Consider the following 22,068-nt stretch of genomic DNA (forward strand, 5'->3'; position numbering starts at 1 on the left):
CGATCTATCCAATGTGGCAGCTGTAAAGGCTGGTGTAGATTCATGGTTTTTAATTAAGCTATTACCAGAATTTAGACATAACAGAACTTCATAGTAATAAAAAGAGAAACCTTATTTATTTTCCTGAGAACATAAAGCCCCATGTTTTTATGTATCTCCTACTTAGGAAAAAAGATTTTTGTAATATAGGTAATTATAAATATATTTTATTCAGTTTTTGTTTTACAGGGAACAAACTCATTGCAAAGGATCATAATAATAATAATAAAAAAAACCCTGTTTAAACTGACTCCACTTAAGTAAGAATGCAATTTTTTTACTGAGAGGAAACAAACACGCTTGCCATACAGCTGGTTAGAGTGTATTATAACAAAAACACTTGAAGTGCCTTGCAGTAAAATGAACATGGAAGTCAATATCATCCACCCACCCACTGAACCTGCATGAGAACATTTCTCCTTAAACTTCAGAACAGTGTGGTGGGAGGATGCTCTGAGGGCTGAGGGAAGGGGATGCCCAACTGCTTGGGGTGCTGTGCAGCAAAGTTCTGCCTGATGGCCGGTGCTCCGTGGACTCTACAATGAGTTTACAAGACTGGGACATCAACAGGTAATTTTTTCTAAATGTAATTTGAGTTTTAATGGTTTCACTCGGGTCCTTTTCCAGGTCTGAGGTTGCCTTAAGATGTGTATGGTTCCCTGTGTGATTTAAGCATCATGGATGATTTACACAAGGCACGAGCCAGGGAAATGCTGCCGTGTGGGCAGTGAGATTGACCTGCACTGGTGAAGTGCCCTGTGTGGCAGCTCCCCATAGGGTCCCCCAAAAGGCTCCTCAGGGCCTTTGTCACAGAAGCATGTGAGGATCTGCACACGTGATGCACCACAGGGTCTGAGAGGAGCTGGCAAATGCTTCATTAATACAGTAGCCCAAACCATGACACCCAGGAACAAATGACTGTCCGGACGTGTTGCGTGGGACCACTGCAGGGACCCTGGGGTGCCACTGGCACATCAAGGTAGGACAGCAGGAAAATACCACATGGGAAGGGGAGGAGGAGCTGCAGGGATGGTGTGGCTGGGAGGACTGGTGTGAGCTGGGAAGACTGGTGTGAGCTGGGAAGTGGGCCAGGAGAGGTGGGAGGCAGCAACCCAGTCCTTCAGTCCCCTCTTCTCTGGCTACGACTTCATAAGTGGCTGTGTATGAAACTGAGATACAATTATATAGAGTGACAGTGGTGTGTTCTCCTTGGAAAAGTGCCTGTGTTTTCACTTTAAGTAGGTTTCCTGCTCTGTAATTACTTGTAAATACTCTTTATCAGTTATATGAGCCAGATGGTACAGTAGATGACTTTTAGAGACTTCAGAAAAATAGACAAGACTCTGACTAGACACCATTTACATTGTTTTTTGCCATTTGGAGTACATAGATATTACAGCTTTCTTGAAAACAGAGGGCCAAGATGAGCCCTCATGACAGTGGCATGCAAACCCCTCGTACTGAGTTTGGCACCGGCAGCGTGCAACTGCTGAAGCTGCAGTGCCAATCCCAAATACACGTGCTGCTCAACAGCAGCGAGGTGTGGACTCTTTCCAGTCGGTGTCCGTCCACTCACGGTGCACAAGGCTTGTGGGGGACCTCCGCTTTCCTCGGTACAGTTCTCAGCGTAGCTTTTGCAGAGCATCATCTGTGCTAGATGTATTCTGGTTTGGACAAGACCTGCATCTCCTGCCCTCCGTCACTTCTGTCCCGGAAAGTTCCCCCCAGCCTTCGAGTTCTTCTTTCCCTAAAGAAAATAAGGAACGGTCAGAATTAAAACAGAAGAAAATAAGTAGTCGGTTTAGAGACTGTGTTTACATGTTCCCTCCCTTTTTAGAGGGTAGCCAGAGTGACAGTAAAGGAGCGATACTCGAAAGGGGGACAGAGGCGGTTGCTGAAGAGGCAGTAGATGAGGGGGTTGATGGCACTGTTCAAGGCTGGCAGGTTCTGGATGATCACGGATGCGTAGAAGCGCTCTTTGGTCTCAGGGAGTATGTTGAAGTTGTCCAGTATATCAAAAAGAAAGTAAGGGCTCCAACAGAGAACAAATGCTGGAAGAGAGAGGAGGCGCTTGACATTAGATAGTTTAGCTATTTAGGGAGGTAATCACATACACAGCTTAGAGAGACTGTCATAACACATAAATATTTGTTCATGCAAGAAAAATTCTCTCCCTATTCAGGGTCTTATTTAAGAGAGTAGTTATTAGATTTTGCTCTTATTTGTCTTTATTTTTATTTTAATGCCCATAAAATATATTATGTGAGCTCCTCTAAGTGTTTAGAGTACTCCCTCTAGAGATATCGAGGCACTTTCGAACGCAATGCAACACATAAAGGGTAAATAGGTAGCCAGTTAAAGCATCATCACTTACAGTGAAGCGCTCTTTTAATGGTCCCCTGAGTGAGCGGCCAATCTAAATGTACACAGCACCAAAGTGCCGCTGCGTGACAGCACTGCCTGTCGCGGCCACCTATTAAAAAAGGGCTCTTAGACACCCAGGAGCAAGGAACAACTCCCTTTCACACCACATTACAGCATGCCAACGTGTCATTTTGCATGCTGGTTGGAGGTATTGTGTACACGGAGTGTGCAGGAAGGCTCCCTAATTCCTATCCTGCAATTTGAGAGAAGAATTTGGGGAAGGGAAGAGAGGACTGCGTTGTTCATAGCCCCTGCTTTTGTTCCGAGGTGGTAGAAATGAAAAGGCCACAGATCTACCTTTATTTGCAGGAATAGTGAATGAATCTGTCCCTCACAAATTTCTATGTCATCTCCTTTCACAAAGGCTTTTGATTCAAGATCTATATAGAAACGCCAAGACAGGCAGTTCACTCAACTAAGCTATAAATACCTGGGCTGCAAACTTACAAGTATCTGTGAAATTAGACACATGATCTCTCCCTGACCCAAATGACACAGCAGAGTGACCTCATGCTTGCTTTCTCCTCACATTAATCAGTATTTCTTTCTTGGCAGTCAGCTGAGTGCTCGCTGAAGGCACATGGAAGAGGTAAACTCCCCTCCTGTTTTCTAGAGTAACCAAACTGGCAGTGTCGATGCACAGATACCAGCAAAATAGCAATACGCAGTGTCAGCGTATAGATCACAGCCCTGACTACGTAGAAACCTTAAGTGGCTTTAAAGAAATCCATGGTGCCTTGATCTATTTGCATGTCAAGAGGTGCTGGGTGCCTAAGTTTATCAAGGTCCTTTGAAAAACTGAGCATCCAGGTGAGCTCTTAGCATCTGATGGAGTTGCAATAGTAGTTGTGTCTGACAAAAGCTTTCTCTGATTGTCACGTAGGAAAGTTCAGACACAGAGAAGCTGTTCTTGGGCTTCTGAAAAGCATGAATCACACACATGCAGACACTACCACTAAACGGTGAGCTAAGCACCTCAGTAGTACTTACTATCACAATATCGTCCCATCTGAATTTTGTGTAATGTTGGAAAGAAGAGAGATCTGTTCTTCAGTGGTAGGGGATGGCTGTCAGCCTTTGGAGTAAATAGCTTCGGTCGCCTTCCTGCCTGTCTCCTGCAGCTAATCACCAGCCCTGTGTGACGCTGCCTTTATTTATCGAGATAAAATGTCAGCCTCCTAATTCCATCAGGATAATGTCATCTCCCTGGAAGACGGAGGACACCTGCACTGAGTCATCTGCTGCCTGGTCAGGAAAGGAGAGCTTGTTCTTCCCACCTCAGCAGGCAACACACCTCTCACATCAAATTCAGTTGCTCTGCATCCCACACCTCTCCCTACTCTCCCTTGCACCGCCCCAGCAGCTAACGTGCCATACACAGTCTCTAAGCCTAAAAGACAACTCAGTTGCCAAGACTTTTGGCAGCCCAGATGGGAAGCAGATGAGCCCTTCCTTTCTTCCTTTTAGGCAATGTCTCTCCCTTACTTTACGCACACGAGGGGCTGTGCATATCGTTTCATTTGAGGCTTATGGCAGATGCCTAAAATAGGAGCCCGTCAGCCAGAGGAGAGGGGAAGGACAAGGTCAGAAGGCAAGTCAGAGGGTCTAAAAAAAGCTTCTTCTCCGAGCCATCTACTTCGCTTTATCCGCTGGTGGCAGAGGGAGCTGAGGAAGACCAGCTTTCCTAAATGTCAGCATTCTCCCTAGCTACCAGCTATTGGGCTTCCCACTTACCAAGGATAATTACGATGCTGTACTTGATCGCTTTCACTTTTGCCCTGGATATGAACCCACGACTGGTGTAGCCAGCAGAGGTTTTGCCACCTGGGGAAAGGACAGAAAGAGGATGTCTGCAGGCAGGACAGCGATACGTAGCCCATCCTTCCCTGGCATCTGGCAGGGGCTCGGCGGTTCCTGAAATTCAGACACTTGCAAACTTGCTCAAGTTGGACACTCAAAACCTGAGCCACTCAAAATCAAAAGGGGAAATGTAAGCAGAAGAGATCTTCCTGAAGCATTGTGGCAGCTGGGTATTCCTGATCCTTGACACTTAGTTGGGAGAACCACTGCCTATGTGCCCAACTGTACCAGTCTAATAAAAACCATGCACCGTCACAGCTACAAAAATGCAACCGGAGTGGTGTTATAGGAGACATTTTCTGAAAGGAACTGGCCTCTGTAATTAAGAAAACACAAGAAAAAGCCTGGCAAAACAAACTACCTGTTCACTTTTAATGGCATTTCAGTCAGAAGGATTTTAAAAGCTACATACTCCATTCCCTGAACCTCTTACTCTTTTTCTTTTTGATGTTTTGGATAGTCAGTCATGCATTTTACTCTTCTTGTTGACTCAGTAATGAAATATGAAATAGCTTTTCAGAGATGAAGTGTGGCTTGAATTGAGAAGCAAATCCTATTCAGTCTCACACCAAGGCTGGTTGATCTCATTTCCTCTGAAGTCACACTAATGTCTCCAAGAATCAAGTCCTGTATTTGAATAACAGTACCAGCAGGATTGCAATAATATGCCTGATTTCATTATTAATGTCAATTTGCTGTTCATGTTGCTGGGTCAGAATAATTAGGTTCACCATAGTGAATAAAAAAGAAGGTCATTTTTTATCAAAACATCTTTAAACTCTTGTAGTCCGAACTTAGGACTGGAATTTTGATTAGTGTAATTGGAAATAGCTCTGTGTACAGGACTGTTTGCACCTCTTATAAAAACAGCATATCAAGGCTGTGTAATTTGTAAGGAAAAATAGGTAAATAAAATTAATATGGGCTTGTTATCAGTAAAATGTCCAATCTAGAAGCTTGAAATTGGTCCATACTTAATATTACTGGAAATCACTTGTTGACTTATAGAGCACAATATACCTCTTGGACGAGAAGAATGACTTTTTTTTTCAAGACTAGTTGATACTGATTGTGTCATGAACATAATTAGAAATCAGTCCTGCTCAAGCTTTTCAAAGGAGGAGTATATCTTAGATTTTAATTGATGGATGTCAGGTTATGACATAAGGATATCTGAATATGTGCAACATCACATTAGGACACTTCCTCCTGTATCAGACGTGATCCATGATCCTGCGTCAAGCAAGTACCAGCAACTTGGTCCCCATACTTTGAAGTGTTTCCAGTCACCACTTGGCTACACTAACTGGTTGTGTGCTCTTACAGTTGTGTTGTAAAATGTATTAGCATAAATGAACATACTTTTCTTCATAACTAATAGGAAAGGCAGCTGACAAGTGAGGATCTTGAAATGATTTGTGCTCAGATTCTTTGCCAGAATCAATCAGAACAATCCAAAAAACTTTATGGGCTTGGGGTGGAAAGCTCAGCTCAGTTTATGGCTTTCCATAGCGAAGAATTTTGATCTTGACTAAAATCCAGGCTTGCAAGGTCATACAAAAGCACAGCAAATGACTTATCTAAGTATCTGCTAGGAAAAATTTATTCTGGAAATAGGCAAAGTTTGAGGAGTAGGGATTCTAAGTTCTACAATAAGGATTTTTTTACCTTTTAGTTCTTTTTCCTCAGCTGTTTTCTATCATTTTTCCAAAGGGGATTTAGTGTCAAAAGAAAGAAGGTAAAAAAATGTAGAAAAGAGTTATGAATGAGCAGTTACAGAAACCCCATTCCCACTGCAGTGATGGGGCCCAATGTGACACTACACGTCCAGGCATTCTTGGATGTGAGGGATGCCGGCTGAATTGGAATCATGAGGCTGGAGACACATGTGTGCTGAGACTCACCAGGGCAGCTGGATATGATGACAGCCTGAGCTTTGCTCTTCATCCAGATGGTTCGAATCACGATTGAGTATATGACGCTACAGAAGGGAAAGAGTCATTGATATTATGAGCTACAGTAAATTTAACTGACATCCCAGTCATTTGTGCTCTATGAATATATTTATCTATGTGTAAGGAACTCATAGAGATGATGGGACTTCGTAGGAATAATAATAATAATGACATCAACAATAATAAATAAAACATGACTCTCCTGTAGTACTTTTCAGAAGCAGAGCTGAAGAGTTTTCACCATGGAAGTCATTATCGTTGTCCTGGTTTTGCAGATGTCAAAGCTGAGGTGCAGAGGAGTGCAATGATTTGGCCAAGATCTCGCAGGCAAGAGCTTGTTGGGGATTTTGGGTTCACCAAGGCCAAATCTGCTTAGGTAACAGCCCCAAACAGGAGGCACCTCACCCCTGCACAGGGGTGTGCTTGTGGGCTTGGGAGCTGCAAGAAGGACACTAGCCCTGAAATGGAGGAAGCAAGGGGACAGACCTGTTTTGGCTGTGTGTACACTTCGGGTTTGGTGTTAGTTTGTGAGCATAAAGCTGACAAATAAAATGGTACCCTGGGGATGTCAACGGTGGCAAGATCCATGAGAAACGCAGTTAAGTATGGCGCTGCTCACTTTGAGGTCTCAAGGTCCGAGGAGGACAGAAGAAGCAGGTAGATGGGAACAGTTAGATGATTCAAAACCAGACCCACCACAATTTGCATATTTAGAGGGGAACATAGCTATACTTTTAATGAGAAAGATGAAAACTGCCCTAGTCCACAATGACCTTGGATAGCTATGACTTTTCCCTAGGTGATAACAAATCTGGAGTTCTATTTATTTAATACAGAACAGGTAAAAGAATTCCTTCAAGCTGAAGAGCTGTTTGAATCCGCATCCTGGATGAGGATGTCACCTTTTCAGCAGTTTACATAAAAAAAATACAAGGTCTTGCTCTGTCTGCTGTTTCTCCTACAAGAGTGAATAACATGCAGCTAAAATCACTAAGCAACAGCATACTTTTGACTGGTGTTTTCTTTTTTAGTCTGCTAAGGAAGACAAAAATAATTTCAAAATATTTCAGCTAATGCACTCGGGTTGCCATGTTTTCCTAATGTAAAAACCAAGAATCATAACAGAAGGCCTGGGGCATTAATTGCCATAAACCTTAGTGACCACTCTGTGCAACTAGGGAGATTATTTCAGGGTGTTTTGTAGAGACAAAAATGTGTCTTACTACCACATGGCTTATTTTTATTATAAGAAGAGACATTATACTTATTAGAGCTTTCAGACTGATATACGAACCTTTCCTCCAGCACCCTCAATTCCTAGACATGCTTGCAAAGGCAGTATTTGTGTGCCTTGGAGGTTTCCTTTCTGTGGAAGTTTGAGCCATCTGGTTTCCAGGCTCAATAGGCAAGAGCTGGAAATTCGACATGCAGCCCAGGATGTGCAGCAGAGCAGTAGCATACTTGCCCAGTGAGGGTTTTGCATGCGTCTGCCGCGGACTCTGGCTTGCCCTCCTTAATCCCTTCAAAGGTCCAGCATGGCTCCCAGCTGACTTCAACATTTTCCTTTTATCTCCTGGCTTTTCAAGGACCTGTTTATTTATCAGCTGGTGCACTTGAGAATTCCTTTGTACTTAGCACTGACAATGGTGGAAAATTCACGTATCATTTCTCCTTTGATTGTTCCGATGAATAAGAATGTGTTGTAATGATAATTGTAAGAAAATTTCCAGCCAGTTCCTAAACGTCCTGTTTCTATTTTCTCCCTAGCCTGCTATCTCTAGCCTGACCTTTTAGTTTGCAGTTGAAACAATATCCCCTCTGATGTAGACCTGCATGTGTCCTGCATGTGCAGGACGCACTCAGTGTTGCCTGAGCATCAGGATGAAGGAGACTAACTCCGTAGTCAAAATACTCAGATTGCCGCCTTCTAGCCAGGAGCCACAACTATTGAATTACGAAGTCAGGCTCCTCACTTGCTTTCCCTCCAACCCCAGAAATCCTGCCCTCTTGGCTGCAGAGCCCGGTAGGAGCATCCCTTTCACCAGATCCAGTTATAGCTGCTGTCTTCTTCATGCACCAGTTGTGGGATGCGACATCGGGCCCTGGAATACACTTGGCATTTCACATATGAGATTACATGCTGTTTCAGTTGAATCTTTAATTTTCAGAGGTCCGGGGGAAAGTTTAATTCCTAGTTTAATCCAGTGGCTTCTAAAGTGCTGCCAACATAATGGATTTGTACTGGTGGTTTTGCCTCTGCTCATCTTTCTTTTCTCTATAGCTGGATCCACTGGAGCCTTCCTTATCGGGAGGGGACCAGAGGTGGTGTAAAACTGCTCAGGGTGGGTGTCAGGAAAGACGAGTCACTTGTCATGCTAGGTACACTTCCCAGTGACTGTTTTGCCAGGCACAATGATGCGTTTATGCTTTGATCTCTCTGGGACTCCAGATCTTATTAGTGCCTAATCTTTTTCTTTCTGGCATGGAGCTAAGAAACTGGAGTTTCCAGAAATGTGTCACCCAAAGCTTAAGATCATAAAAGGCATCTGTGTGTGTGTTTCAAAGCCACAACAATAAAAAGAGAGCACTTATGGAACAGAAGTTGTATTTTTCTTGCAAGGGAAAAGCAGGGTATTTTTTCAGAATGCATTGGTGGCTTCTTTCTTTCTGTTAAAAGGTGGCTAGAGGAGGACATGGTGGTTGGTGACATCTCAAAGGGTGGGAAGAAATTCCCACTTGATGGAAAATGAAGTAGCAGTTGAGCAAAGAGTAGTGGAGGACACATGGTGACTGGTATTCGGATGGACAGGAGGGTGTTCGGCGTCGGTCTCCACCATTCTGACAGTATTGTAATTTCTGCTTCCTTCCTTTCAACATCAAGCAGCTCAGCCTTCACTGCCAAGATGTAAAAGCACACCATACGCATTGCCACAAACCTCATTTTCCAACATGTCTAACACACCTGCATGCTGCTTGCTCTTGTCTCCACTGGCAGCACCAGGAGATGTGATGCACAGTTTGTTAGGTCAGGACGTTGTCAGGTTTCCTTGTGTTTTCAAGTGCATAGTGCATTGGTCTTCCAGCCCTCACTGGGGATTCTTGAGCACTATATAAACACATACTGTAGTCATTCGAATGTATAATATGATGTTCAAATACTGTATAAGTCGTTGTGGCCCGTTATTTGCAGGTGAGAGAATAATGAAAGGGAAGAAAGAGCTCAGGTGGAGTAGTCAAACCTGGATGGAAAAATAATTCAAGCCTCCTTGAGGAGGAGCTGCTCAGGATTTGAAGACCACAGGATAGAAAGGACATGCTGTTGATCTGAAAATGCAGTGATTTTTCTAGCCCTGATAAAATACTTATCTGGAAAGGTGGCAGGAAAATAGAATATGGTTCAGACTATGGATGTATCTCAGCAAATTAAATTCATTGCATCTCCAAAACCAATTTAGCTTGATGCAAACTCTGAAGCACTAAGATGCATATTCATTGTAGCATGTTATTAGTTAACGGTGTTTAATATGACCCCATTGGTAATTACAGCATTCTTTGTCCATGTAAATAACTAACTTATGGTTAGTCATACAAATACTACCATGAATAGTCCCACTCTGTCTTTGTTTTTAATTCATAAATCACTTTTGTTTTGGAAAATAAAATGTCTTCTGGTAAAGTTATGTATTGATATTAATAATCATAAGAGTTTTGTTTTATTTTATTTTATTTTATTTTATTTTATTTTATTTTATTTTATTTTATTTTATTTTATTTTATTTTATTTTATTTTATTAATATTTTTTATTTTAAATAAATGATTGCATCATGATAGTGTCCCACCCAGCCTCAGTATTTACCAGTAAAATGAGCCTTTACTATGGCCAAAAATACACTTAAGCTCCCTGCTAATTGCTTGTATTTATCATCCAGCATTGCCTATCGTTCCTTGTACTTTATTTGTGCAAAGTGATGCAGCTGCATTATGTTTTATGGTAGCTAATTTACAGCACTATTTATCCAAAGACAAAAGGCATATGTAACTTCACCTGAACGAACCGTTGTAGGCATGTGTAATGTGTAAGTGAATAGATGACATTTGACATTTGAGCATATGCGCAAGATCTGGGCTTTTTTATTTAGAAATGGAAATTGCAAGCAAAAATGATTGTGCTCACTGAATCAAGTTCAAAAAATGACCTTTGATATTTTTATTAATGGGATTTTTATTCCCTTTATTGGATTTAATTCAGACAAATACCTTTTATTTAATCTTTTTTTAATTTCATTGCAATGTCTTTGGTTTAGTTCCATATTTTTCCTTTAGCTGATTCTGTTTTTTCTCTTCTAATTATTTTTATGCTGCTCCAAAGCAAATGTTCTCTTTGGAATTTTGATTTTAAACAGCAGATGGATATTTTTTTCCTCTGTGCTTCAAGAGGAACTTTTGCAATATTTTTAACCTGAATTTGGAATTATATTAGATAAATGCCTATGTATTACATTTACCGGGTTAAAATATAAAAAATAGATTTGGCAATCATGAATAACAGCTAAAAAGGCCCTGAATTTCTGGATACTCAAGTGCCAGAATATAATTACGTTTTGGCACAGAGTAGCAATACAGAATAGAAGCCCAGTAGCTCTCCTGTCTCCCCATCACAGGACCTGAGGGGCCCAGGTGCAAATATTTGCAGGAAAGCAGTCTGTAATCTTGATTTGACCCATATTTAACCTCTGTTCAGCAATTTCCCAGAGGTATTCAGCTATCCCAGATACCATTTGAGCTTTGCTTGGCTATCTTGGCATAGGAGAAACGGCTGATGACACTTGTCCCAGAATAGGAGAGAACTAATTACTGCAGGTTGCCTAATTAATTTTCCTGAATTTTCTGGATTTTGGTAGGTTGACAATATCAACTGCAGAAACAGTGGTAGATTAGTCTGAATAAGAGGGAAGAACAGGCCAAATTTTTAAGCACTGTAAAGAGGAACCTGATGCAGGACCTGTGGCTCCCCCTGACCAACACTGAGATGGTGGGGAGGAGGGCAGCTTCTACAGGAAAAGAACAAATGCTCTCCCCTTTTCTCAGCTCTCAAAGATAAGCACGCACTTGGGTTAAAAGTCTAATCACAGCTTTTCATTCTCTTTTCAATATTCAGGTCTTGTTCATTTGTACTATAATCGGATAAAAGAACTGGCCAGAAAACCACAAGCTGTTTGATAACTGATTGCTGATTCTCCAGTTGTGAAGAAGTGGTGGGAAGAGACCTCCCAAGTATTTAAATCTTTGAGGGCTGTTGCAGTTTTGTTCATAGATTGCCTTTTTAAATATACCTCCAGAGAAGGGCAATGAAGCTGGTGAAGGGTCTAGAGCACAAGTCTTTTGAGGAGTGGCTGAGGGAGCTGGGGGTTTTTAGCCTGGAGAAAAGGAGGTTGAACGGAGACCTTATTGCTCTCTACAACTACCTGAAAGGAGGGTGTAGGGAGGTGGGGGTCGGTCTCTTCTCCCAATTAATGAGCAATAGAACAAGAGGAGATGGCCTCAGGTTGCACCAGGGGAGGTTTAGGATGGATATTAGGAAAACTTTCTTCAATGAAAGGGTTGTCAAGCATTGGAACAGGCTGCCCAGGGAAGTGGTTGAGTTACCATCCCTGGAGGTATTTAAAAGACCTGTAGATGTGGTGCTTAGAGACATGGTTTGGTGGTGGACTTGGCAGTGCTAGGTTAACAGTTAAACTTAAAGACTTTACAGGTTTCTTCCAACCTAAACTATTCTATGATTCTGTGATACATTTTTTTTAAAAAAAGGGACAGATTGTTGTTTTCTTTTGGTTTGTGTTTTGGCTTGGAATCTATAGGGTTTGCTCACGCCATGTCTGGCAGATTAGCTCATCAGTGGAAGGGTTTTCCAGACTGAGCATATAAGGTTATCAGCTAAATAATTCATTCCACGGGCTGCGGTGTTATGAATAACGCAATTCCTGTGAGTTAGTTGAAGGCTGTGTCAGGAACATGTGAAATCAGCTCTGCCAAGACAGCTGAGGAATGGATGAGAGAAGCTTAAAAGATGATGGTACCTGGACTGTAGCAAGTGAAAACCACTCAGCCAAAGCGGCGTATATAATGTGGAATTAAGTCCTGCACCTGAAAAGTAAAATTTTATCCTTTGTATGCACTTCGGATGAACTTCACCAGAAAAAGTGCTGTCATCAGTGAACTGCTTTGCTCTAGAGGTTAGGTTTTCAGCAGATTCAGGCAGCAGAACTAATTAAGAATTAACTCCGCCAGCCAGTGTCCCACATTGCATCAGGCACCTGCCATGCAGCTAAATCAGAGTGCTTTGGCAGAAAATATAAAGTAGCTGCGCAAACAAAATGAATTATTGCATAAAAGGTCTTATTCTTTCTCTGTGTGCACCCTGCCTCCCTTCCTCAGTAAGGGTGGCATGTGTTTCTGGATTATTTGTATTCCCTGGCTTCTTAGATACTGATCCGTGACTTTTCAGTCACACATTTATGGATCGTCTATCCATTGTTATATTGTGGCCTTTTTTTAATAACATCTTCAGCTAAAGGCCACTAAATTAAAAAAAATCACAAAATGCCTTCCTTCATTTACTAAATAACACCTTTCATTTTTATAATTAATCTTCTGACAGAGTGACACACAACTACAATGTACGTGACCTCCCTCACTCACCCGTATGAAACAGCATCTCGCTTGTCATCAAACTTACTGTGTGTCTGCAAGTATGTGGTGGAACAAAACTTTTGCAGAGAAATTGAGTCCCTGCAGGTGTTAACAGCCATTCCTGACGCTCTTCGCTCTTCGGCTGCAAACTGCTCACTAGAGCATTTGTATGCTGCAGCCACATCAAGTGGATTAGCTTTAAACTCCTGGACTGCCAAGAAATTTTAAAGAAAGAGATGTCACGCCTTGAGGCTATATTGACAGTTGTTTTACAGATGCATTGGCTGGCAAGTTGCAACCTTCAGTTGTATGCTTGAAACTTGAGAAAGTGTTCTAAAAAACCGGCCAGTTCTTTCCAAACTGTATGGCATTTGTTCATAATGTCTCCGCTGACCTTGCCCTGACGGTAATCCTCTTTTTATGTGGTTTTAGAGAATCCTCTCTATTCTAAAGAAAATAGTATCACTGACAACTAGAAATAAATGGGCACAAAAAAATCCTTCCCAGTGCCACCCCCGCATCGTTCCTCCCAGTGCCCTGCACCACTTAGGACCTGTCAAAAATTTTACTTCTGCTGGCAAGGACGTGGGAGCATTTTTGTTAATGTACGCTGAAACCAGGCACGTGTTTGGGCTCTGCTCTGCCCTGTGGCTCCAAGGACAGTGTTTTCGGTTCCTGTCCTGCCATAAACTTCTCGTGTGAAAGTCGGTTAAGGTTAAAGCTGCAAAAATTTTAGGATGCTTTATTCATGTCTCAGCTGTCAGGGCAATCTCATGCAATGCCAGTTTCACTGCCTTTCCCTTTCCCCTCGTGTCTTCATTGCCTTCTTGCTTCTGGGGATTTCCTGTAAAGCAAGGCACAGAGCAGATCTGGTTTGAATATCTTCCTTCGGTAGGGAGGAGGGGAGCACGTCAGCAGCTCTGAAAAATTTGTTGCTCTGTAGCTTGCCTTTTCTTGCCAAACAAGTGTATATGCCATGAAAAAAGGAGTGGCTGATCTGTAATAGAAAGTGTGTGAATCTGTAAGTTTAAGCGTGCGAAAGTGATGTTTCACACACCTGTGGAATGACTGATAACTGGAGAGGCTATGGGCTCTTTTCCTAAAACACTTAAGATGCTGGCTAGAATTTCCTGATTGCTAGCTACTTGAGAAAAATCCTAACAAAGCTCCTCTCATAGTAACAGCCAGCCTCAAAGTTTTCTAGTGCCATTTCTTTTGCACAGTTAAATTACTTTTTGTCTCAGAATTCTGAGTGTCTTTATTCTTTTTGCTGCTAGTGCTGGGTTGCAGATCCACATTTTCATTTACATATTTCCAAGAATATTTTTTGGTTTATTTAAAGATAGGCTGATTTATAGATACAGGCAAACATACAAAGAGAAATGATCCTGTCTAGGAAGGAAGAGCAATTGGATAATCTGGGAGTAGTTTTTCTCTGTTGTTATCATGTCCTTTCTTCAAGGAGAACTTCTCGTGATTTTGTTTGTATATCTGTGCAATCTGACACAAAAATGGAAGGATTAGCGAACTGATGTGTTACGAGCAAAGTATAAAAATTGTCCCTTCTCTCTAAGGACCAACGCTGGTCAATGCTAAATTTGTCTCAAAAAAGTCAGCTAGATGAGCTCAAGCATCACGGTTTCCATGCTCCTGTGGTTTTGGTTCTAATAGAGATAAACTTGTTTCCATTAGAAGCTGCAGAACCTAATCTCTGTGATTAAACAGTAATAAACTTCAAGGCACAGCTCAACTGGAAAGGAACTAAAACCACGACACGGTCTTTACTATTTAGCCTGTGTAGCCGGTCCTGTCCATCACCTAGAAAAGATCAGCCCCCCCTCTCCCCCCCACCGGCTCTCATCTGGGGTGCTAATGAGCAGGAAGCTGGGATTCATGGCTGGAAAAGCAGATGGACCATGAGAGATGTCCAAGGGACATGCAAACATAGCTCCTCTCTCACAGCCCAAACAGCATGTCACCAAATTATGGGGAACAAAAGGAGTCCCAGCAAGTCTTCTTTGCCCCTAAGAGGAAGACATGGACACAAAGAAATCCTATTTTAACCCTGCAACTGAAAGAGAATAAAAGGGAAAGAAAGAAAAGGAATACATCTGGGCTTGGAGAACAAGTTACTGCCACCGGCAGTCTTTCAAGGCAGTTCAGAAGCCTCACTCCTCTTCCACATCAGTTTTTGACTGCTCCTTTGCATTAGTAGCTCCTCATGGCTAAGTAATTTTTGTTTAACAGTGGGTAATGCCGGCACCCCGAGGGAGGCAATAAAATTCACTGATCACCAAGCACAGGCTGGGTTATTGATTGACCTCAGTTTAAAAGTAGATTCTGCTGCAGATCGTCTTCGCGATTTTAGGCAAATCAGTCTCAAATATTTGCAGCTCAGGTTTCCCATCACAAAATGGGAAAAAAAATATTTTTTCGTATTTTAGGAGTGGTTGGCAGCTTCATACACTTGGAGATTTCTTTCCAATCCTGGTGAAGAAACACTCTTCTAGTATTATGAAGCTTGAGAGCACTTTAAGTTAATTTTAGTTTAATTAGCGTTAAGTGTCGTCTCGTGTTCTTTTATTAAAACTATGTTTTGTCATAATAGCTAGACATTCTTACTGGATTTATAACGATATGTTTCAAGCCTGAATCTGCAGAGATAAGTGGACACACTTAGAGATTCATTCCTTTTTTTTCAGAGAAAATGTTTCTGGCTATTAATACAGTATGGAGAACACCCAGGGCAAGTACAGTGACCCGTGCATTATGTGATAAAAACTGAAGCAGCTATAAGGCAGGTGCGGAAATGAAATCGTAATGAATGAGTAGAAATTAAAGCATTAAGCTGATTGCACACTTGACAGCTTTCACCACACGCTTGCTGGCTGCGGCTCAGGCTTACCTGATAATGATCAGAGGAATGAAGTACACCAGGAAAGCCACCACCGTCATGTAGGGTACCCAGTAGGAGTCATCAGGCCAGAGAGCCCAGCACTGCACTTCCCCGTTGGAGAGCTGCCGTTTCCCAAAAATAATCAGAGTCGGTATGGAAAACAGGAAAGAGAGGCTCCAGGCCACTCCAATAAGAACTTTCGCCTGTCTTTCTGTGCAACAGAGTCAAACAGATGCTGTTAATGGGGGTGCTGGCATGACTGGCCCCTTGTAGCAATACTGATAGACAGGCAGGGAGGGGGAGGAAACTGGGTGAAGAAAGGGAATTTTGGTCTACAGCTGGTTGGTACTGAAAAGACTGCAAAGGAGTGTGGGGATTTCATCTGTTTCTCATGATAAAAAGTCAGGTTGTTATGGGCTTGTATTTTAAATGTTTTATTTAAAGGTGCTAAGGGTCCGGTGAATCTGAAACGCTATGAGAAAGGCACTGGTCAGGGTCAGCAAGTCAGAAACATGAGACGTGAAAGGTTCTTCAGTGCCACCAAGACAACATCATGAACAAATGCAAAGGACCGCAGCCCTGACCTGCTGTGCACTCTTACCCTGGCATAGCAAAGCGGCAGTCAGTAGGAGGACACAGAGACAGAAAGGAAGAAATCCTTGTGCTACAGATAACAGAGGAAGGCTGAGACCAGGAAAGGTTACTTAAAGCATACACTAGGTTGGAGCATACTGGATGTACTGGAGGGGGAAAATATCCTCCTTGGAATGGTAAGTAAACATTTAGATGCATCTTGTAGTGAGAAAGCTTGCAAAACACTTCCTACCAGGGGAGAGAAAACACCTCTGGTCAGGATCGGGACAGAACTGCACAGCTAGCTGCCTTTAACTCCAAATGCAATTCTACTGCCCCAAAGAAACATGGTCCTGGAGAGCCCAGGCAACTCCTGCAGTTCCCCATGGCACAGCAGGGACCAAATCCAGCTCCTGATGATGGGAACATGCCCAAGCCGTGCTAAGGGTGAACTGCTAATCATGAGACAGGGCAGATGATGGTGGGCTGGTGTTCAAGTGCTCAGCTCTATTTTATCTGCCAGAAGCGACATTGACTAGAATATTGTGCTGGACCTCATGATGAAGATCAGGAACTGAGTAATCCCAAAACACCTGTCAGGTTTGGGCTACTGCTTCCCCTTGACTTCTGGCTTCCTCCACTGTCAAGTGGGGAAAACTGGTGGGAAACCAAATCGTGTCTGTTGGCACCCATGGAATACTGTAAAAATCAATGGGTTGGAGCAAACAGCCCCAATGCATTTGTTTTGACAAATCTGTATCTTCTGGCTAAAATCCATGTAGATCTAGATAAGTGCGGGGAAAAAAGGCTGATCTGTGGAGTACCAGTGATTCTCAGCAGCGGTTATTCCTCCTGAGTCAGATTGTGAAAAGAACAGATGGGGACGGATTTTTTGATCTGGGAAGCTTTGGTGTTGAAATACTTTATTGTCCTACAAAATACCCGAGGTTGTGTGTGAAATGGAAAATTGCTTTAAATTATGCATATCAAGAAGAACGTCTTTCCTCCTTGAAGCTCAAAGAGCAATATGAAAGTGTGTGAGAGAAACATTCAAAAAGTAATTTTATGCTTTATAAAACATCAGTTGCAAATATTCACTTATCCTCCTCATTTTTAAATGCTACCCACGTTGAGCAAAATACAATCTTGCTAATCTAGGGCTTAAGGGAACTCTGATGACATTGACGTGAGAGAGTTATATTGAGTCTATAAATATTGGACAGGCAGAAGAGAACCGTAAAGTTTCCCAAAGCATAACAGAATAAACTTCGCAAAAGGAATATTAAAAGTAAGTTTTATAAACTATTTCCTGACAGAAAGGGCTTTTCGATTGTGAGCTAGCTACTTAAACTACATACATACAAGCCACAGTGGGCCCACTTCCCTATTTCTGAGGGGAAAAGATCATACTTGGATAATATACTTTATTTTCTGTACTGTGCAGCGATGCCCTGAATTTGAAGAGAAGCGGGCAATTTGGTTTGGACAAGAGTGGTATTTTGTCCCTGTGTTTTATAAAACGTTACCTGCAGTGTTCATTTAATCTTGTTTTAAATGTCCCTTCTGTTTGGTAAAATATGGCCTTTCTGGTCTAAAGGGCTTCACAGGGCACTGATAGCATCTAGGTAAGTAGACTTTTGTTTTATCAGACTAATGTTAATTGGCTGCCTCACAAGCAGGGGCTTTTTATGTTGTTTTTTGTAAGTGCTCGACTATGCTCTGAATGCCAGCAAATCCTATAACTAGAACTATATCAATTATAAATGGAATCAAATAAATAACAGCTTTTGAAATACAATCTTCTATTCAGCCAGTCTCAGTATTTTCCTTTAAGAACAATATCGCTCTTTAGACGGGAGATTTCTTCATGCTGGGGTGGTCAAGACTAACACCCAGGGCTGGAGCAGGAATCTCAGTCATGAGCTCTGGCACTGACTTTCCTAAAGGACATCTTCATGTCACCGTCCCCTTTGCTCCACTTCTGCCATCCGTGCGCTGTGGCAGTGGGTTGGTGCACATCTGCCTGCTCCCAGCAACATGTGGTGGGAAGGCACCTCTTGGGAGGAGTTTTGGTCCTTCCTACCATGAACAGCAGTGCTATGCAACCCTTCTATAAAGTGAGTGCCATTTTAAAATTAGGTTTTAAATCCAGAGGGAGGGACCTGTTCCAGAACCTCATTAATCTGCTGGAATTTAGCATCATTTGCAGCCCAAAGCCATGCAATGGACAGTTTACACCTGCTTGGGTTTTGTCTTTTACCTAAGCAGTTTTATTGTCACCTGCTGTTTAGTTTGTATATCAGTTTCTTTTCTTTTTAATCTTTATTTTATGATATTTTTTTTAAATTACCCCTTTGGTTATTGAATTAAGTGCCTCACACTGTAAAAGCGTTAGGATTAGAATGTATAATTCTTCCACATCCTGCACTTTCTGTGGTCATTTATATATTCACAAAGTGAGTATAAAATATTTAACTGTTGAAGTTTGTTTTCTTAGAAGCCATGCAAATGTTTTTTTAACATGACTTGAGGCTAGTAACTAACCTGCAATTTTTTAAAAAATAAATTGTTTCACTTTTTCAAAGCAAGAAGTTTCATTTTTTTTCCAAAATGATATTTCAAGGCTACATGGAAACATAATTTTTAAAATTGGTAAGGACAAACAACTTTTGTTTCTTTCATTCGATTGAATTATTTTGGGGGATGAGCATTTCCTTTTGCAAAGAACTTTGCCACAAGTCGACTCAGAACTGTCCTGAAAGTTTCCCTGCGTCGTTACCAATGATGAAGTTTTGTAACTCTCTTTGTTGTCTGCCTGCAGAATGGCTAAGAGGGCATTTGAAAAGCTCCCCCAAAACACCTCTGCTAGGAACAGCTGGGTGCGAAAGGTGAATATTTATATATTTATGTACATTCCAGGAAGCTGCTAGGGTAAATATAATTCTCTAGATCATTCTTTTTTATTTACTGCTGCCTCCTTTTGGCACTTAAACATGGTCTTTGCTTGTCCATCAGTGTGTAGCCAGCCCTTGCCAGAGGCAGGTGGGCTTTGCCAGCGTTATCTCTGCTCGTGGCCTGTTTCCCCCCCAAACCTACACCCAGTTGATGACTCTGCTGCCCCTCGGCTGGGTGCAATGTCTGCTCCTCTCCAGTCTTAAAAAGACATGAAAAATCTTTATGGTACAGGTATAGGAAATGGGACCGAGTTAAAAAAAAAAAAAAAAAAGGCTTTTATAAATATTTGAGGTGGCTTGGTGGGTTTTTTTTTCAACTTCAAAGTGATTTGCAAAGATTAACCACCAAATTCTTTACTAAGCCCAGGTGGTAATTTAACAAGTGCTGCTTTTGCTGTACCACATATGAAGACGAAATGCCAGCGAGCCTGTCTCACAGCTCACCCTGCTCAGCCGGCAGTCGGTGCTCCAGGTGGTTTCTGAGCCCTCCCGAGCCCAGCTCAATGTCGGCAGGTGCTGCAGAGCCTCCCAAAGCCTGCAGAGAAAACCTTGATATCAATCCCCCCGTTCTGAAATAGTTGGTCTGCACGCCAGGGAATATGAGGCTAAATTTCACAAAGTATTTGAAGTTTTCAGACCTTAACATCTGACAAAGCTGCACCACTGCCTGGGCTGTGATTGATTCATAGTTTTTTAAGGCCGGAAAGGACAATTAATATGATCCCCTGAATAGAGCAGGCTGTCAAAAGCCATCATTACGCCAAACCAAGAATGATATTTGCATCTGATTAAAGTGTGTCTTCCAGACCTCATGGTTCTTGTAACTACTCCCCTTCCTCCCCACCTGCTATTTCTGTTTATTCACTCAGTGCAACATACTTTAACTTCCCACTTTAGGCTCTGTAGGAAAGAAATCATGTTCTTTAAATTGTACTGCTAAGCAGCCAGGATATATGAGTGCTGTAAAAATAACAAATAGAAGAAATTACAAGAAACAATAGATATCCAAACTTATATGCTATAGCTTTTGAAGTTGTCTTATCAAACTATTGTATGAATTCTCAGTACTGCACTCTCTCACCAAGTTATTTTTTAGTGTGAATAAATAGTGTAACTGTTGTGGCACCTAGAATCAGCATAGCTGTATGAGGGATAGCTTTTGCCAATAGTAACCTTCTCAAAATGCTGGAAGATAATGAAAACCTCTATACTTTTTAAAATGTCATTTCATTCTTTGCTAACACAATGCTTAAAAAAACTGCTGAGGGCTAAGTGCAGCTTAATAAATCTCGAAACCACAGCTCCTTTGCCACTTGGAAAACTGTAACGGAGTCCAAATGTTGCTACAGCAGGAATGAATAATTCATGGCAACAAGGTCAATAATTTTGAAACTAAAAACTATCCAACAATATCCATAGCAATAGCAAGGTACAGAAATTCTCCTACCTCCTTGCAAGAACTTCATTGGGTAAACTATGGCATGATACCGGTCTATGCTTAGTGACACAAGGACGTAAGTCGAGGCATATAGAAGGACCACCTGGGGCAGAAGATACATGAGGCAGCAGTTGAGACACGTTTATCGCAGAAAATAATGTCAGTGAGAACACTGAACTAATAATATCTGAAAACTTTCGCTGAGAAAAAAGAAGAAAAAAGAAAAAAAAATAACCCTGGGTTTTCACCCAAATCTTTTTCCTTTATCTTGTCCACAAAATTTCAAATACTTATTATGCTTTAATTAAAAGTGTTTCAACTTTAAATGAACAGTTTCAGCATTTATCGCTTTTGATGCTACAAAAAATTTTCTACAGCATTTTCGTTAGGGTTAGCTGCTGTGGGGACACAAAGCCACGTGAGCTTGTGCATACAGGGGAGCACAAGGTTTCTATACCTGGAAGTAGCGAACGACTCTGCAAACAATATCAGGAGCCATAAAATCTCCAGTGTAGCGCCAAATGATGTCCGTCATTATGTTTATGAGTCCCGTGAATGAATCTGCAAAGAAAGTTAACTGAAGAAGCATTAAAAGAAGCAAACACATAACTGCAGGTGAGCCACAGAGGCAGGTATGACCCTCGGGATGTACCAGCTCCCCCAGCCATGCTGTGACCGGTCCGTAAAGGATGCTAGAGTTGCTGGGAAGGCCTTAGAAAACACTTAGAGTTTTGTAGTTTTGTTTTCTTTTAATTTAAAGCCAATCCATTCAGACAGACGAGGTGGGGTTCTTCTAAGCATCAGAGCTGGCATCTTCTTGTGAGCACGACTTGCCACTGCCCTCTGGGCTGTGGTCCAGCCTGGCTGGTATGACAAACGGGTATGAGCTGCACCCTTAAAGTGCCTTTTTCTCTCCGTTGCTAATTAAGGGATGTAAGGTGACCAGCTGAAATGGCCACGTCAGCCCTAGACTGGATGCAGGTCTCGGTCTATACCCACATGTATACCAAAGATGCCTATAATTAGATCAATTTCTCTTGAAATAACAATTTGCTTTTTGTGTGTGCAGATGCATAAAAAATCACCTCTGGGTTGTTACTCCCATGTACATAGAATCACAGAACGGTTTACGTTGGAAGGGGCCTTTAAAGGTCATTTAGTCCAACCCCCCTGCAATGAGCAGGGACATCTTCAACCAGATCAGTTTGCTCAGAGCCCCCTCCAACCTGACCTCGAAT

General features: G+C 42.0%; 1 protein-coding gene across 1 annotated transcript in view; it reads right to left on the reverse strand.

Annotated features, from left to right (window-relative positions):
- Positions 1–503: 503 nt before the first annotated feature.
- NPSR1 (neuropeptide S receptor 1) overlaps positions 504–22,068 on the reverse strand; it is a 78,222-nt gene continuing 56,657 nt past the window's right edge. The window contains exons 4-10 of the mRNA XM_063323936.1: positions 21,288–21,391; positions 20,840–20,933; positions 15,875–16,076; positions 6,228–6,304; positions 4,198–4,287; positions 1,910–2,090; positions 504–1,786 (exon numbers count right to left, since the gene is read on the reverse strand). Of these exons, the coding sequence (XP_063180006.1) occupies positions 1,693–1,786; positions 1,910–2,090; positions 4,198–4,287; positions 6,228–6,304; positions 15,875–16,076; positions 20,840–20,933; positions 21,288–21,391 (842 nt within the window). The 3' untranslated portion in view covers positions 504–1,692. The remainder of the gene's footprint in view (positions 1,787–1,909; positions 2,091–4,197; positions 4,288–6,227; positions 6,305–15,874; positions 16,077–20,839; positions 20,934–21,287; positions 21,392–22,068) is intronic.

The sequence above is a fragment of the Chroicocephalus ridibundus genome, chromosome 2, assembly GCF_963924245.1.
Source record: "Chroicocephalus ridibundus chromosome 2, bChrRid1.1, whole genome shotgun sequence".
Lineage (NCBI taxonomy): Eukaryota > Metazoa > Chordata > Aves > Charadriiformes > Laridae > Chroicocephalus > Chroicocephalus ridibundus.